The following is a 19,658-nucleotide window of genomic DNA, read 5'->3' on the forward strand; positions in this document are numbered from 1 at the left end:
AATGAAAAATTATTTCATCCTGCTGGCCAAGTTACTAAAATATTTAGACCACACCAAGGTCATGTCCATCATATTTTGGAGTTGCTTTCTACCTATCACAATTCTCCTTAACTTCAGTCACACAATTTTTTTTTCCTGCTAGCTGTCCAGAAATTCCTCTGCATAAATCTACAGTGACGGTTGTTTTTTTGTGAGATTTCATTTCAGCAGCAGCAGCTGTTTGCAAACCAGTAGACACTTGCAGCAGGAATTGGACATTTTGACCAGTTCTGAGGAGTCTAAAAGTTGAAAATCACTTTAGTGAGTCTGGATCAAATCAACAGTAGTGCAGAGACAGTTGTGGACACCTCAGGGGTCTTCAGAAAACATAATAGACAGGAGGCAATGTCACAGCATCCATCTTCTGAGTCACATTTTTCTTATATTGGGTGCAGTTTTTTTAACCTCAATCTTTCAGGCATGCTCTTTCATGCTCTTCAGGATGTGTTATTATACCTCTGCTGTCCAGTTTTTTTATATTTAAGTCCATGTAATCTCATAATTTCTTTTTCTCAAAGATTATATTCTGCACACAAATAAAAGCTTGGCAACAGAAACGTGGAACAGTTTTAGGCAATGCTCTGCATGTGTATTGAAATGAACATACATAACCAAAAACTTTTAAAATAGCTTTACAATAATGACACCCAAGACTATACAATTATGCATTTGCTCCTTGCTAAGCATGCTTCAGATGAGGACTTGGCACTAAATAAATTGTGCTGAAGTCAAAGTTTTTGCATGTAGGAGACATGAATCTGTAGATGAGGCTGAACATGTTTTGGTCTTGTATTTTGCCCTGCCCCTCCTTTCTTTTCTCATGTTTGAGCTCTGCAGTTGGAGGCATTGTTTGTCGAGGTAAAATGTCTAGTAACTACTGTGTTTTATTTAAATGACTAGGCTTAGAGCAGACTGATGCTTCAACTGGAGTGGACTGATGCCTACACTGTGTGGAATTACAGAGCGCTCGGCAGCATTCAGTCAGTCAGTACTCGATCGGTTGGAAGTTTCAATCTGTACATATAATCAAGTCCAGTGGAAAAGATGCTCTGACAGATGCTTAATTGAAATTTGAAAAAAGCATATCCTGCCATGGGCTCAGATTGAAGCCTCCTCATCCCTTTTTATGACAGCTCTCATTGTAGGGCTGTGGCACAACACAGTAAGCAAATTCTCTCTGTTTTGTTACCTTTCACCTCTTCTCCCTCCAGATATCTTTGATAGGTGGCAATTAAACCACCCAAGGACATAAAATCCTAAGCTCAGATTACTGAAGTTTGAATAAAATTATTAAGACTGGGATATTTTCCTATTTGCTAAAGTCCTTTGTGAAATGAAGAAGCTTTTTGTTTCTTTGTTTTTAAATCTGAATAGACTTTTTAAAGAACAATGCAGTTGTAATAGCTCCCAGTTTAGCAACGTCTGTGTACATGTATATAGTCTCAAGCAATAGTTCCTGGACCTTTATTGTTTTAGTGGAATTGCAAATAGTACTCTGGAGACATACTAACATATTGTATCAGTGCAAGGTTTGGCAGTTCAGGATTCCAGACCATGCCATGCTAGCAAAAAACAACAGTTTCCCTTTGCCCTCCTTCATGGGCATAAATACCTCTTCCGCATCCAAACAAAGACTCTCATAAGAAAAAATTAAAAACATAAATATTTTTTACTAGACCATAGAAGAAAGCTTCAGCCTTTTTTATTTTTCCATTTTCTTCTTTTTTTTTTTTTTAATTTTTAAATGTTTGTTGTTACTTGAAGCTTTTTAGCACATCAAAATAGAAATTATCAACTGATATGTATTAATTCCGGACAAACAAACATTAGCTACACTTTCAGGATGTCAGAGCTCACAGTAGTACTTAAACACACTAACTGAGCACTCTTGTTTAGTGTAGAGATACCTGAGCAAGTCCTAAACTAGTGAGCTTGGCTACCTGAGTGGTCTGTCACAGTGCTTGCTTCACCTTTTTCTGAGGTTGCCTTGACTGCTCATATCAAGCTGACCTGTTTATATATATGCTTCATTGCAGTGCAGGAATAACCTTCTTGTTTCATCTTGTAAAGCCATCTTCCAGACATCAAATTAAAAGGACTGGGGAATTGTATTCTCCTTTTCTTTCCTCCCATACCTGCTACAGCTGGTTTCTTGAACTACTAAAATTAAACATTCCTTGTTTGTTCCCACCCCGAAGAAAAGTTTGTTTACATGGTAAGACCCACCCAGGAAGACAGAAATATTTTTCAAATAATCTCACTTATGCGTAAGTACTTGTCATATACCACCCAAAGAAAATATTTGAGAGAGAGCTCACCATGCTTGTGCTTCTAGGAAGAGACGCAGATTTTGTGGCTGGCATTCCTCTGCTTTGAGAAATCATAATTTCTACTGGCAAGCCAGTAGGTCTTGTTCTGCATGAGACGCCATTGTCAAATGACCTGAGAGAGGGACTAGTATCCAGGGACAATGATTTCTCTAATTTGTGTGGTCGTGCTCCAGCCACAATGTCATCACTTCTCAGAGTCTCTAAGTCTACTTCTTCATGGGTCTTCCCATCTAGAATGTTTTCTTTCCAGTTTTCAGGAGACTTTCTCTTAATATGAAAATCATCTAGGCTTTTCACGCTGGATGGAAAGGTATTTTTCAGTTTAGCAGCTCGGTATGCCCTCAGGCTCATAGGATCAAGCACTCGGAAAGTAACTTCATTAATAAATTGAGAGAATTTGAGTTTAGCTTCTATTTTTTCTTCCACAACAGACAATGAACTTGATGATCCTTGACTCACCAAGCTCAAGTCAGATGTAGAGGAACTGCTTTTCTTGTGGGTCTTCTTCTGCTTCTGGAGCTTTTGATTTGCATTTCCCACTTCTGTTGGATATAGGGAAGAGTGTTCCAGTCCATGAGTTTTTTCTCCCCCTTTCTGACAGTGCTTTGATCGATGGGGTCGATAGCCTTCATCCTTATTTTTGCTTTTACCAAAGCTTTTAGCTTCTGACCTTGTGCTGCCCTGTAACTCAAAGCTGTCCTCACTGGAGCTGCAGCGTTTTGAGTAACTGTTCATTGTCAAATCTCCAGCGAGGTTACTCTCTGCATCAGTTCCCACTTCTGCTGCACATGCAGTGGTGCATGCACTGCATGCTCTTTCTTCATTCACCCTGCCACCCCCCTCTTGCTTGGCTGGTCTTCCAGGCACAGCACCCTCTGGCTTAACTGGGGAAATGGAGCCTTTCAACAGCGACTCCATTTGCTTTAGTGTCTGTGTGTCAAATACTGTCACTGGAAGAGGGATTCCCATAAATCCTCCTCTAACTTGTAAGAAAAGAGGCATGTCTTCGGAAGGCATAACAATGCACCCACCACATTTTGTCCCACATGCACCCCAAAATATGTATATGTTTCATAATTAGATCAATACAAAATTCTCATCATTTTAATTAACCATACTAATGAACAGAATCTATAGGACATGCAAATTTTCCAGGGTATTGAGTGTTCAGCAGATGAGCATGGGCTTTCATTGACCCAAAGCAACATATGATATATTCCTGTTTGTTGAACTGGAAACCAAACTACCACGATGTGGATCAATTCCCACTAAGTAAAGTCTGGGTTGGTTCTGTTTCATGGCTTTTTAAAATCCAATAGTAGAGAAGGTCATGCTATATTGTCCTAATGCTACTAATGTTTGCTGTTCTATTAAAAAAGTTAGTGACAATTCTGCTAGATCTGCTAGAAAAGCAAACAAAACGTGATTCTCACTTTCTACCTGCTAGTTTTTTGCCATAACTTTAATTCTAAAATAATTTTTAAATGTTAGGATCCAAATCAAGATGCAATATCTCAACGTTGTCAATGAGCTTAGAGTAGTAAAGATAATTTCTTTCCATACCTTGTAGGAGAAGTCCTCATTTTTCACTGTCTTTATAGACAGGCAAGTCTGAATTGTGAAGTGAAGAATTTTTATTTTGGTTTTGTAAATGCAGGAACCTAAGGACTAGTTTAAGTGAGATTAAAGACTATACTCTGACTATAATTCGTGTGGATGTTTGTAGTGGCCCAATGATGTGTTGCCACAGGAAAGGACCAGAAAAATGACTAAATGACTTAAAGGGTGGTTTTTCAGTGTTTTTTTTGCATCTCCTTATTTTAGCATAAGGGTGAAAGCAAGTGATTCACCCCTTTTTGCAAGGTGGGATTCAGAGACTGCTTACATCACTGTCAAATGCAGCAAGCAGAGAAAGGGAAGATACTCACAAGCAGAAAACTGAGTGACCTCCCTTAAATACAAGAGCACATTTAAAAATATCGTGCATAGCTGACAGGTCAACAGCAGCTTGAGCTGAAATGTACTTCCATGTGCTTTTGTAGCAGACATTTAGGTCCCTCATTACAAGGCACTTTAGTTACTGCCTAGAATTTATTGTCTCCACGTTGGTAATTCCAACACTCATTTAAATCATAGTTCATAAAAGCTGCTGAAGTGTTGCAAATCTCTCAAATTAACATAGTAAGTACATTAATTTTGCAAATAACAGGGGGACGTGAAGATCCTTTTAACACATCAGAAATCAATTGCTTTTACTGGAATTACTTTTTGAAATGCTTCCATATTTCTATGGGACTGTGCCATTCCATTGCATGCTACAAACATTATCCTGATCACAGAGATAGTGTGGATTAAAATGCATAAATCTTGCTCACACTGCAAGATTTTAGATGAATTTATGCCTCTCTCACTTGAATGTGAATGCTAACAGTTTAAAGGGCTGGCAAATGCTTTCAATTGTCAACAAAAAAATATTTTCATGACCTTTTCAATTCAGTCAGGGAACAATACAATGTTACTCTCTTCTTGTTAAGCCAGAATATTGGAATTTTTCAGTATGTCCAATACAGACTTGTATGAACTTAATGTAACTCTTGAAGCAAACAGGATTCTGAAATGCATAGGGTCTATGCTAATGCACTGTAGGTCTTTTGCCTTCCAGATCCATTAGAGCTTGGCAAACTGTGAGTTCTGCAGTTTTAATGGACTTTATTAAGAATGCCTGTTTCAGAAACAGAGCAAGCCTCCCTTTTGAGCCAGAACCTGTAATGACTTGTACCTATTTAGGCAAGAGCTTTTTTTATTCATGACAGATTTGGCTCCTTTGTAGATGAATAAAATTATGTTAACTACAAGCATAAATTCTGTTATCCATTGCTTATGTGCAAATTTTAAGGTATGAATTTAAAAAGTCTGTTGTACAGCCAATAAAATGGATCATATAACTTTCTTTTATTGTCAGGAAAGAGCTCTTTGTTCAGAGAGATGTTATTTGCATAGCCGTGAAATACACGTATAGGCACAGATATAGATATATGGTTACAGGTAATTTAGGTACATAACACTTGTGGATGCCATACTGCTTATATTGCTGCTTCTCTTCCTTCAGGTAGTTTCTGCTTAATAACTCTAGACACATGATACAGACATATCTGATTATTAAGAAAGAAATTATCCACAGCTGCAAAATGAAAAATTATTCCTCTTACTTAAATGATACAGACCTTTTCACATCAATCACTGTGAATCTTGGTCAGAACAGATGTTATCAAAGTTTGTAGTAAGTACAAACGTTGTGTTTGTAAACTTCTAGTGTCCTCTCTTAAGTAAATTTACCAAAACATTCTCCAGAGACTAGCTGAATTGCAGAAATTATTTCCATTATGTGTACAAATAGAGAAGCTGAATATTAAAACAAAATATGCTGAAAAATCTGAATACTTGATATCTTGAACTTTTTAATAATTGATGTTCATTATTTATTTTCCATGTGTTAAATGACTTATGTTTTGAAGTGTTCAAGTTATTTTACCTTATATATTTAAATTGCTTTGAAGACATTGAAGATATAATCAATTTCCTATTTCAATGCAAGCAGGTCTGTGAATGGCAATGCTTTGCTGCTATAGTCTGGGCTGTACTTTTGAAATAAATACCTTCAGAGAGCTCAGAAATTCTTCTGTTATTTACTACTACAATATGCCTCAGCTAGGTGGATGCTTGACAGATTACTAAATTCTTCTAAACCAGTCATATCAACATTAAAATAATCTTAAGAGAAAAAAGCTATGGATTAATTTTGCCCTACTTTAAAAATGGTGGGCACCTTTGTTGGACTAAAACAGTATGTCTGTGCAAATGAAGTGAAAACTGTCTGACCTAAGTGACTGACTTCGCAGTGAAACAAATGGTCCTCTATCAGTTCTGCCATTATCTAGTTCTTTGACCTCTGATGAACACCTGCACTTTGGTCTGTAGATGTCATTATCTGGCCTTTAAATTAGGAAGGAACTGTACTGTTTAAATTAGGAAAGGGCTGTATTTTTATATGTACTTCTGTAATACCCAATCTTGCATAATGTGACCCTGATCCAGGGGGCATCTCCAGGTACCATCAAGACTTGCTCACAAGTCAAACATGTCTAGGGACTCCAGTGGATATAGTTTGTAATTTTATGTGTTGAATGGCTAAGATGTTCTATTCTATTTTACTGTTAATATAAGAACATAAATAATGACACTGATCCTTTTCTGGTAAACTAACTGTTGAATCTGGAACATTTATAAAGGAATAATGCTTAAGATCATATCTTAAATGGGACTTTCATAATGACTTAGTATTGCATTTGACAAGACTGAAGCATTCAGGAATTTGTCTAGTAAACTTGTTACTTAGGAAAATACATCAGGATTTTTCTAAATTTAGCTTTCTTTATATCCTGAGTACCATTTTACAAAGACATTATTAGAAACCTGCATATTATGTATAAACATGGAGCATAACAGAGTTACCTGAAAATATGACTTGATGCAAAGGAATATTTCTACAGACCATTGACTGAAGATTTTAAATTAAAAGCTAAATTTTGTGGGAATGAATTTTTTTTAAAAAAATTAATAATTCCACCTTCCCTTTTAAATAATATCCCTGATTTTTAATCTTTAGGAGATGTTAACTTTAGCTAATTGTATTAAAAGCAAGTACAAGCTATCTTGTATCTGCTGCAGGATGTTGTTATGACAACTAGAAGTTTTTTTGTGTAAAGCTCTGGAAGAAACAATCATTTTTGGGTCAAAGCAGACAATATACAACAGTTTTAGTACTAAGTTTTTTCTGTATCTAAAAGTGTGTGTTTTAATACACGAACAAGAATATCTTTAGCAGATTATCAACATTAAAAAGCACAAATATGTAGAAAGATTGTTTGCATTTTGAGATTCATAAGAAACTTTTAAGTTATTAAAAAAATGAATCTGATTTTTAAACAATATAGAGGTTTATTTTAATTACAATTAAGACTGGCCCCAGAGCCTTGTAGACTCAGTGAGTAGACTCCAAGATTTTGGATGAATGATAGGACTATACTCTGTGCTGTTCTTGGTGAAGCTAAGAATGAGTTTTCCATTATAGTGGTGTGTATTCCCTGTATTCATGTTCCTAGTTCTCACTCAGCCTTTCAGCTATTCAGAAATATTGCCTAAGCACCAGGGCCAAACTCAGTAGTATTTGTAGGAATGTCATTCACTTCAAAGTTCTCTGTTTGCCCTAAGGATGTGTACATCTCTCAGCAGATATTCCACTCTTAAAATAGCTATATCCCAACTCTCACAGCACCCATTCTTGCTCAGATGTACTCTTCCCTCCTGCTTTAATGACAAGTCTATCACATGTTATCCAGTCCTCTTCACACTTAATGCAGTTAATTTTGGAGTGCTTTATGGACCTTTCAGTTTTGCACTTCAGTTTATCCCTTTAAATAATACAGATCTTCTTCTCTGGGTTTCCTTCCAATAGATGGTTTCCTTTTCTCCTTCTTTCTGTAATGATTGTCAAATTTGTTTTTAATATAATGTTGCCTACACCAGTTTTATCAGCAAGACAGCATTCTCAGAATTACTCTATTTAGTTCTCCAGAAATTCTACCACATTTTCAAATTAATGGGAATAATATCTATTTCTACGATGCTAGGCCTCACACTGCAAAAACTCAATTTCACTAAATATTACTTTGAATATTTCTGTTTCCTTTTGAACAAAATATTTCTAATGGAGTGGAGATATAGTCAGTGTTGTATGTATTGGTTTTACCTCACTAGATTCTGCTTGAAAGTGTTTCACCCCTAAGGAGAATTTAAGCAGACATTTGCTCTAACTCTGTAAGACCTAACAGTTTTCAGGACCTGTAGAATGAAAATTCAGTTCTTGCATTTTAATGCTAATGGGGACAAGTTAAAATGGGTTTTTGCTTTCTCTATAAGTTGTTGTAGATTTGTAGCATGTTAAACAGAAAACTGGACCAGTACTGCCACCATTAAATCAGTGTGGATTCTTAAGAAATGGTAGGTTTAGTTGGCATGCAAAGGAGGTGAAAAGCTACTGTGGAGTCTTAAAGAACAGAGACTTATATTTCTGTGCAGGAATCTGCATGGTGGACAGTGTCTGCATTCAGCCTTGAATCTAAATCTAAATATATAATGGACCTAAATTGCTGTAAATTCTCATTAATCAACCTCTCCACCATGATGAGTAAAACATTTATCTGTTTTACAGCTACACGGTGACTAAACTAAAGGCAACAAATTGCTGCATCATCTTTCTTGTCAACATCCATAAGTCTGATTCATTTAATCTATAGCTGTATACTAGGCAGAACTGTGATAGGCCTGTAAAAAGTGCTGAGCATTAAAGAAGAGATGGTTTTTTGGTATAAATCCTGCACCACCCTGAAAACAGAGCCACTGTTCTCTGGCAAATGCTACAGCTGCAGTAAAATTAGAGACAGACACCCAATTAAAATGCAAGCTATATTTACAGCTTTAAAAATAAATGAAAAATTAAAGAGAAAAATGCAAGCACAAAATGTTTTAATATACCATTTTTTTCCAATTCCAGCACAATATTCCATTGGACACAGACCCTTACTGCACTCAATATCATCCTGTCAGAGCACCTCCCATTACTGTGCAAGCAGCCAAATTTGTATCAGTTGTAAGATGTTGGCTGTTGTGTTGTCTGCTCCCTAGCAGTATAAAATGGCACTGTAGACACATGCTACTGTACGTATATTTAAAGTTTTCAAATATATATTCAAGGCATTTGTGGCAACAGCTAATGACATTTGGCTTAATGACCCTTAATTACCAAGGGACTTTTTCTCTCCCACAAAAGGAAATTTTACTCATGCTGAGAAAAGCCAGAAAAATGCAGACTGTATTTTTTTCCAAGTGTTTTAAGTGATCTTTTATTTATCCACAGTCTGGACAATGGACAGCTTGGAAGAGAGGAATACAAAACTACATGAGGCTGATCTACAGTGTAAGGAACAGATTAGTGGTCTAGGTAGGCCAAGATTCAGAGCATAAACACTGTAGCTTTTCCTTCATGTTGGAACTTCTTAGCACTAAAAAGCTTGTGATATCACCTGCCTGAGAAATTTCTGTCCCCATCCAAGAGAGACGGAGCTTCCTAGCCAACAGAAGTTAATAGCATCTGTGAATAACAATTTCTTTATCAGATTTGTCTTTAAGTGACCAACCGCGGCTGCGTACCTTGACTGGGAACGAGTCCTCAAAATGCTCTCTATCCTCTGCCAACATCATCTTTTTCTTGCTCAGTTTCTGCTTTAGCCAGCTGCTCCATGAGCTCTTCTTCACACGCTGTACCGTTTTTGTGGCCGTGCTGTAGGATGGGTAGAGCTGTAGGTCATCTACATTACACTAGAATTTGATTCTGTGTCTCCAGTGCACTTTGTAGTTGCTTGGTGAAAAGACAGTGAAACAATTGATCCTTCTGAGAATACACAGATGAGGAGTCTTAGTTTCTTCCACTGCTCCTTGAAAATGTGTATTTTTAGGAAAGTGTCAAATCCTTTGGGTCTAGTCTTTAAACATGTCCTTCTTTGAGGTAGTCTGGCATTGTCATGTGGCTTTCCAAATTAGGTATACCATTTTCCTCTCTTTTTTCTCTCTTCTTTTTTTCCCCAATAATAATCATAATCATCATAATAATTATTATTATTATCATAATCATCATTATTATTATTATCATCATTAAGAAGCAGGAAAAAAACCTTGAAAAAATTTAAGACAGTAGAGAGGAAGAATGAGAGGAGGAATGGAATTAGTTTCTCATGCAAAATCAGGCTTAGGATAAAAATACACTGCCTTTTTCTTCAGGTGGAATGAAAATATTTCCCACTCATTAATTATGTTATATTTTAAAATTAATTATATTTTATATACCAGTTTATTTTATTTTAATCTATTCCTAAATTTATGCTGGATGCCACAATCTGCAAGGCCTTGCTGTCTCTGAAGTCATACAATGTCCCTTTCTGAATTTATATCACATTAGTGGTGAACTAAGGCTACCCAAAGTCCTTCCCTTTGATGCTTCAAGGTGTATTGAAGAGATCTTTCAGTACAGCAGTGTTTTTCTTGTCATCTTTCTTTTATATCTGCAGGAATATGCAATTCTAGTAATTAAACGTTAAACATAGAGGGGAGTTTAAGACTGGAAGTCTTTGTTAAATGCATAAACCACAAAGAAATAAGCTGTTGCTATATTCTCTCTCTTATTTTTTTTCCCCCTGTCCAATGAGGTCATTCAAATTAGTGAACTATGTGTTAGACCAAGTTGCTCCAAAGCATAATACAAAAATACACAGTTTTTTGTAGTGGGTCAAATCCTGCCCCCCCCCCCCCCCCCAACAGGGGCTTTGATTTCTAAGAGCAATAGACCTGTACAGGGTTTGTGGGATTTCCTAGGATCGTTCTTATGTAGGATTAGGAAGTCACAAAATCTAAGGAAGGAAAAAGCTTTTTTACCTGGGCAATCCCCTCAATCATGAAGTCACCATTTCCCTTTGAAGGTCTCCCAAAGGCAGTTCTCTAACTCTTCCTCACCCTCCTAGTCTGTCTCAGAAATAGTTACCAAGGATTGCTTCCTCTAGCTGATAAAGAGCAAGAGCTGTGGAAAGGGTCTAAGCTTGTTAGTGGCATTTCTGCTCACTGGTGTCTCCTTCAGTCTTGTGGGGATGGTACCATAAATATCACTACTTACTGGTCTTGTCATTACTATGCTGTGTTTCCCTGGGATTTTGGGAAGGGCTCTGAAATGTCAGACTAAACCTCTCCATTATTGGCTTCTAATTTATTAGGGATTTCAGAGCTGCCCCTTGGGAAGCTTAATATTGCTTGTAAAAGGGAGGATATATCATTGTTCACCATAACTGGAATTTTCTATATACAAAAAAAAAAAAAAAAAAAAAAAAAAAAAAAAAAAGCCAACACAGTAATTTTGTTATCTTTGTTTCCATCCTTTACCTCTGCATATGCATAAACTGCCAAAAGCCTTCTATGTCTATTACACAGTAAATAACGAAATGATTATCCAGTTTCATGCTTCAATATGTCCTGAAAAAGTTTGCATAAAAAAGCTTGCCTGCATATAAATGAGTTGGGCCGGAAGTATGTTTTAAAATTTATTGATCTGAGTAATTTGAAAATAACTGAGAGAAATAAATGGTAATTTCTTGACTGCTGTTACCATGGGGTGTTAGGGGATGAATAACTTGAGCAGGAGGGAAGTATTTGTGTAGTTTTCTGCAGAAGTTAACTAAACAGTGTGAAATTTTTTGCAGCATAATTTTACCTTCATAAAAAGCTATGAAAAATAATATTACTTGGAGGTATAGGATATGCTTGTGCTAAATGTTTCCAGAATATTAGTTCTGGTGCTGTAATGTCTCAGATGCAGCTATAATATGTATTTTCTGAGGGCTGCAAACCTGCATGTTTGCAATCAGAGTTTCATGTGCACAGGAACTGATGATAAAGCAGGTATGACTAAATAAGAAAAAAAAAAAAAGGCCAGTTTGTATTTGGATATGTGTGTGTTTGCATACCAAATGTAAAAGTAGCCCTGTGCATTGCCTGTTCCTTTCTATTACAACAGTTGCAATATAAGCACGAAGTAAAATCTTGTTATTTATTTTCCTTCCACAGCCATAGTCCCACCTCATTCATTATCTTAAAGAGACATGTCCATCAGAGCTGTTTAAATACTCTTGCAGAAAGCAAGCTACAGCAAGAGCTGTTTGTTTTGGCAAATGTTATGCATTTCTGTTGTTTCTCATACAAACAATTATTTCATCTATATTCTATTTGGTTTATCAATGTTTGACTAATACTTTGTATAATTAGACAAAGTCACGCACTACATATATTTCCTTTCATCATTTAATACAAACCTGAGCTAGGTTTAATGTGTACATATTAGCTTTATTAATATTAATGCCACTGCCTGAATTTTTCCTTTCTTGAAGATATAAGTTGTTTTGATAATTTCATACTTAATGGCCAGTAGCATATTCAGAATACATATTCCAGTTCTGCTGAGATCAAATAGACATGTTCCATGATGTGCATTATGTAAACAAAAGATACATAACTCATTTAAAAAAATTCTATCATGACAGTCAATTATAAATCATTTCATTAGCTTTCCAGCACTGCAGCTTTAGGAAGCTCCATCCATATAATTTGCTCTCTTGTACCTTAATGTATTAACTATTTCCTCTTAAAGACAGTAATGTCTGCCAAATGAAACAAGAGAGCATCTTAATACATGTTTAAAGCAGGCATCCAGTTGTCATATTGCAGCACCACTAATTCAATGCTGAAGACTTCTTACTACCTGTAATAAATTTTAAATAAAAAAATAAAAAACATGCAGTAAAGAGAAAGCAATACTTACTTGAGAAGGATTCTGCAAGCTCTGTTCTGCTAGTCCACAGACTGAAATGATGGAGCCAGATTTAGAAGTAGCTTATTAGGTGCATGCTGCTTCAACAGTTACAGCTTTTCTTTTTTTTTTAACTGAAAGATGGAATCGTTTTCTTTTAATGAAGCCAGCACAGAATGATATGCTGCCCACGTTGCTATGAGAGACTAAACTTGCAGAGCAAAGTCTGGCAATTTCAAAATAACTTACCAGGGGTCGTTCACTCTCAACCTGCCACTGCTTTTCTGTGTAGTCACAAACTTTGGCAGCATCAAGCAAGATCATAGAATACCACAAATGCAGGAAATTACCAGTTAGTCATGCACACTTGAGACTGAAAGTGATTGAAGCAGCATTGTTTGTGAATATAGGTATAAAGCTGAGTTAAGCCAAAAATCTTTCCAATTTGGAACACCCACTGAATTCTCCTAAAAGGGGACAAGGCTCTGATTAGTCAATCTGCAGTACCTGCTACTCTCCAGGTGCTTGGATGCTATGTATAGAGCTCCAGCCCTAGGAGAAGTGTATAGGAACCTCTCCAAAGGGATGTGAAAAACTATATATTTTGTTTTGCCTTTTGTATTTTGGGAGAAAGACTGTTAAGTATTACTTTTATTTTGTTTGTACACAAACCAATGCAATTATAAAGACATGTAATTATGGTTATAAAATCACCCAAAAGTATCTATATATTTACTATATAAAACCACACACAGTTTTAGAGTTTCACTGATGTCAAACCATTGCAATTATGAAGAGAGGTAATTATGGTTATAAAATTATCCACATGTGTCTGTATATTTAATATATAAATCAATTCACAGTTTTTGAGTTTTAGTGATATCACCATTTAAAGTGTTCAAATGTTTTTGTTAGGATTCTTTCTGTGAAAAGACCATCACAAAGTTGTATATCATAGTCCAAAAGTCTGTTATATTTGCAGTATTGCACCGCATATATAAATTTAGCCCTGCATTTTGAAACATATTTTGTCTTTTGTCCAAGAAGACTTTAGGATAGAGAGAGATCTCTGATCTATTTGTCAGTTGGAAATTCCTCTGAGTAGTCAGGTTTTGGCTGATTTGGTTTGCCCAGATCCTGGATCTTTCACCTCTGATGTGGGGACAAAGGTGAACTGTGATATTACCCATACTCTGCATCATTACCTTGCCAGCCTGAGGTGGGGAGATGGCCAATGTTTAGCCATACCCCATGCCTTGATTAGAAAAAAACCAAAAGTTGGGGGATAGGGAAGGATAACTGGCTACATTAAGTTACTGAAATGCTGCATCCTAGCCAGAGTGGGCTTGCTCAGGAGCTCCTCCTTACAAGTGGTATTTATCAGATCTCAGGAGATTTGGGTTATTGCTCTCACAAAGTTTTGATCACTGTATGATGTGCAAGAACTTGGCCGTTCAAGGAAGCAGATCTTCACAGCATCCTAGGGGCAAACCTAACAGTAGTATCTTCCCCTCACCAGAAAAAAAAATAGGTCTTGCTTCTTGAAAAGCAATGATTAATGCCTCTGGATTGACACCAAATTCAAAACTCAGAAGAAGGTTCTGGAATCTATCCTTCATTGTTTCTAACAGCTGCAAGGGGCAGATACAGAGCAGAGGTTTGTAGCTCATGACTCTTTGTTTTTTCAGTAGTAGAGCAGCTCCTGTAACCACAGCATCTTATAATTGCATCCCTACTTCTGTTCCCATTTGTTTTAACCAATTGCAACATGGAAAACGTTTGGCTTCTCTTCTGTTTGGTTTTGTGGTGTTCAGGGGTGGACAGGGCTGTTTGTTTGGTTTAATTTCTTGTGGGTTTTTTGGTTTTTTTTTTTTTTTTTTCCAGAGCAGCAAGGTGGTTGCAAAATTCTGGAATGGTTTTTCCATGACAAGATCTTTTGATTAACAAGTTCCTCCCTTCAAGCTCCATTATATCTTAGAAGCAGACTGGTGATTTTGGACCAAATGCAAATGTGCAGTGATTATATGTCAGGACTCCCATGTATGAGGAAGGGAGAAAGATAATTGTATTTCTTATGAGAAATGTAACTTTTTTCCCAGTGAGCTGACATAAGAGAAAACATGACTACATTTGCAGATTTTGCTTTAGCCATTGCCATACCTACAGCTGGGAGGTCAGAGAGACATAATACTTGTCAGCTCTGTGTGCATATCTCTTTTGCCTATGAATCTTGCAGGTTGAAAAACGTTTTTCCAGATGTTAGAGGTCAATTCCAAATTAGTCCAATGGAATTCCAGGTCAGGTTACCAAATTAATGTAAATCAAGGCAGAAGAACTCAATAAACAAAATGTCTGTCACGAGCCACAAATAACTTATTTTATTTCTACCTCCTTTTCCATTTCTCTGTCTTCAAGGCTTGCTTTTCCTTTTACACACACTGGTATGCTGTACTAAAAAAAATCTCCTTTGACTTCCTGCCCCTCTTTGAGGAGAGCTTTCTCCTGAATCCATAATCCTACTCTGAAGCCCTGTACAGGACACATGAAGTTTCTCAGAATGAAGGGCTGGCACAATCACTGAGCTTGGAGAAAGATACAGGATTTATGATAACTAGTGTAGTTGAGGAAACAGTAAAATGATTGATTCTAAGTATATCTTGCAGAACACTGCTATTTAACTGCTATTTAACATTCTTCCTCTTTTTGAAGTTATTTTTTTAATCCATCTTCTTCTTTTCTCAGTAAAATTATTGCTGACAATAACCTCAGCAGCAGTAGGGAAAGAAAGTACAGTCAAGGCTCAACTGTGAATTTCAGCAGCAATATAACTGAAGTCTTTGGCCTTGCCCTTTTATGGGATTTGAATGGAGTATTTTAAAATTCATTCAATGTGAAGGGTATGTCTCAGAATGCTGAAAGAAAGAATTCAATGAAACAGATATTTATAAATTTTGTGCACCAACATGTAAAAGTATAAGTCTGAGGCAAGATTGATCCCATTGCTCAGTTGGTCATTGATTGTACAATAGTTTGTTGGTAACTTTATGTGGACAATATTTTTATTGCACCAAACAGAACAAGGATTAAATCCTCCAGTACATTCCAGTTCAACCTCGATGAATAACAAGCATTGCCACAGAAATACTGCCAGGAAACTTCAAGTCCTTTCTAAGAGTCTGTGAAGAATGCATCTATAATGAACTCAAGTAAAACATGTTAAAAGAGTCAAAACACTTGAAAAATAATAATAGCTTTGGAAAGTTTAGTGTCTCTTAGTGTCACCTTCTTTCAGCATAATGTTTTAAAGCCTTGTTATAAATATCCTCATCCCTTCAAATCAAGGTATAATAAAACCAGAGTTTAGCAGCTGGGAAACTGCCCTGTGCAAAATAAAAGGTAGGTTTCCCTGAAACAAATTACTATGGAGTGTAATAAATTCTTGAGAATTTAGAAATTTTACTAAATTTCACAGGATCACAGAATGGATTCAGGTGGAAAGGAAATGATCTCAAAAATCATCTATTTCCAGCTCCCCTGCCATGGCCAGGGGCACCTTACACTAGACATGGTTGTTCAGAACTTCATTCAACCTGGCCTTGAACACTACCAGATGTGGGGAATCCGCAACTTCTCTGGGCAACCTGTTGCTGTCTCCCAGCACCCTCACTGCAATGAATTTCCTCCCAATATCTAATTTAAACCAGCCCTCTGTTGTGCGTGTATACATACACTTACGTGTAAGCATATTTTGATGTGCAAAGTAATTAATGCTTTCATGGGAAAAAAGTCATGAATACAGTAAAATGGAACAGCCACTTGAATATAGGACCTTCCATTAAATTGACCAACTGTTACAATGAATTTAACATCTTTAGCTGATCTTGCTCACCCTCCCGTCATGGGATGATGTAAGCAGGAAGTTTGGAGAAATTAGTTTACCCAGCCCTTTTGTACGGGGAATATCTTCAAATGCTAAGACACAAAATAACAGAAGGGGCTTGGGAATGGGCTTCAGAATCCTTCCCTGACAGTCCAACAATGGTTGCGCAAAATTTCACAGCCCCAGGAAGAGAGTGAGAGAAAGGGGGAACTGATACCCCTTTGCTAACTCAAAACCCACAGAGGCAGGGTTTGTGTTTGCACTGTGCTTGTCTGCCTGTGTCTCTTGGCCAGCCTTGGGGAACTTCATGTGTGGTTGGTGATTGGAATGGATTGCTGAGAGCAGAAGTCCCAGGAAAGATTGGTCCAGCAAATGCTTTATATTGGTGCAGCAGGGCTTTTGGATAAATTTAAAGTCATCCCTTGAAACTGACAATCTGGATATTGCTGGGTTGTAGACCTCAGTCTACAAATACCCTCAGCTGCTTTGAACCTCTGTTTTTGAAAAAAAAAAAAAAAAAAAAAAAAAAAAAATCCCAGCTTGTATCCTGGAGACCTAAGTCATTTCTTGGCTGGGGGATTGTTCTGTCAAAGTCCTCTGGGATTGTTCAGCAAAATAAGTATGTCTCATCTGGCTGCAGCACTCATCACTGTCAAGTGTAATCGAATATGGGGAGAGGAGACCTTGAAAGAGGGGGTGTGCTGCAAAGTCAGGCAGTAGAAAGCAGGTTCCCTTTCACATGTGCACTAATCTTTCCCCCCCATGTTTATCATTCTCCACACATAGCCTGCTATCTGCACATCAGTCACGCTCAACTCTCAGCAGCCTGGCTATTGCACACCTACGCAAAGATTCCCACAGCCTTCATTCATTTCAGATCTGTGTCAGTATCTAAACACCTCTATGGAAACCACAGCATACACAGAAAATTAACGTTGTTGATGACAGCATTGGTGAAGAGTCTACTCTTTTTCTGGGAGGTGGTTGTTCTGGACACTTGCAGGTTACATTTTCTGTTCTAGTAAACCTTGTCCCTTTTATTATTTAAAAATGAAAGGCAAAAATAAGGCAATGCAAATGTCATTTGTAAGGACTTTTGAGAAATACAAACTTCACTTTTGTCAAAAGAAACACATAATTTGATGGTGTCAAGCTGAGAACATTATTAAAAGTCGAGAATATAATATCCTGTTGAAGGTATTGATACCAATATAACCTGGAGCAAGCTGGACCTCACCTTGGGTCAGCAATGCTATGAACAAGACCTGTTACAATCTCTACCTTCAAATTTCAAGTGCATTTTGTTAACTCTGCAGATAAAGCTACTAAACGGGAATGCTTTTGGATTTCAGAAAGTATTTTTATATCTCATTCTTTTTGTCTGTTGCTCTGAATCTTTATAGATTTTCAACAGGATAGTATTCTTCATACCATCTGTAACCATCATTTTTCTAATATGTTGCCAAGTGGCTTTTCTAGTTATTTCTCCCACAATTGCCTCAAGAAGATGTAGGGAAGGCAAAATAGAAAAATCAGACTCCAGATGCCAAAACGATTTGTGAAAATGCATATGTCTTTTTTGCTAAGTATATTTGCTGCACATTGTTAAATTTGACTGACTTGAAAATTAATTCTTTCAGGCCATTCAAGGTAGAATAGGGGCCATTATGGACCTACATCATGCTAGCTAATGTGGGAAAACAGGTCTTCCAAACCATAAACATGTCTGGTTTCTAGAAAAAATTTGCTTCTTAGAACTGCCATAGTACAATTTTTCTAATTGGTCTTCTAGCAAAAATGAATGGTAATGAAATAGTGTGCAGTACTATAGGCATTAAAGGCAGGAAAGATTACTTTGTGATTTAGATGTAATGTCACTTCTTGGTCTGAAGAAGTTGATTGACTGCTTCAAAAATAATTTTTCTTGCTTGAATGCCTGAGGAAATATTGATTGCTTTAGAGTTGTGTTTCATCCCATGACTTAATACAGCTGTTGTTTTAGAGCCTTGCTTTGAACAACTTGCTTTATTCGGGAATATTGAGAACTAACAGAACTTTCTAACTCACCAAGGTCCCCCCGTAACCCTAACCTCAATCATAATCCAACACCTATCAGCTCTGAAAACTGAAAATTATGTTTCAAGGCAGGTGTCATTAACGTACTGCTAATGGGACGTGACATCCCATTCTACCATGGAGCATGGCAGCTGCAGGGTGGTAACAGTGTGGGCTATTTTCTTTGTTGAGATGTAGTCTCTCTCTTCCTGGGACTGATGGATAGTTTCTGCCAACAAAGAGCACCACAATTCCTCACTGGCTAAATGCCAGCAACACAGGATCAGAATTCTTAATGTAATTCTTAGAGGGAAAATAAATTTTCAACTGTTTATGCCACCTGTTGTATTAATCAGCCTATTTTTTAAATTTCTCAATCTTATAAAATGTATTCTAATTTAAATAACAATTTATTTAGATTTCTGATCATGGAGTCATAGGATTGCTGGAATTCATTGATAAGAAGAGGAAGCTGTGCTTTAGCAAAAGTATCTACTAATGTTGCAACTGCAAAGAAACAGAAGTAGGAAACCCCAAAATAAAGATCCAACATTTCTTTTAAAATAATTAATTAATTAATTAATTTGTATCATGCCTGACTCATAAAGCAAGTTTTCATTACCTGGAAATGGCAGTTTGTTCGCACTGCAATTTGCAGTTTAAAGATATTTCAGGACATGATGTAAACAGCGTAACCCCTCTAAAAACATGAACCAGCTCCAAACAGACTTAATGTGTGGGAAAGTGCTGATTTAGACTAAACCAAATCACTCTTGGACCTATTTGATTCTACTGAGGAAACATAATAACATCTGCTGCAGTGATGATTAAACTCAAAAATGCAAGTTCTAGGTGATCTTCTGTAGGTGCACAGATACTAGATATACAT

The 19,658-nt window shown here is 36.8% G+C and overlaps 1 protein-coding gene across 2 annotated transcripts in view; it reads right to left on the minus strand.

The window, feature by feature from the left end:
• BEGAIN (brain enriched guanylate kinase associated) overlaps window positions 1-13,275 on the minus strand; it is a 161,311-nt gene extending 148,036 nt beyond the window's left edge. Inside the window, exons 1-2 of one of the 2 annotated variants that reach the window (XM_066321893.1) lie at window positions 12,847-13,275; window positions 9,639-9,768 (exon numbers count right to left, since the gene is read on the minus strand). In XM_066321893.1, the coding sequence (XP_066177990.1) occupies window positions 9,639-9,689 (51 nt within the window). In that variant the 5' untranslated portion in view covers window positions 9,690-9,768; window positions 12,847-13,275. Of the gene's footprint in view, window positions 1-2,357; window positions 3,097-9,638; window positions 9,769-12,846 lie in introns of those variants that run through there. The other variant, XM_066321892.1, reaches the window with a different exon arrangement.
• Window positions 13,276-19,658: the final 6,383 nt, after the last annotated feature.

This window comes from Sylvia atricapilla, chromosome 6 (assembly GCF_009819655.1).
Source record: "Sylvia atricapilla isolate bSylAtr1 chromosome 6, bSylAtr1.pri, whole genome shotgun sequence".
In the NCBI taxonomy this organism is placed as follows: domain Eukaryota; kingdom Metazoa; phylum Chordata; class Aves; order Passeriformes; family Sylviidae; genus Sylvia; species Sylvia atricapilla.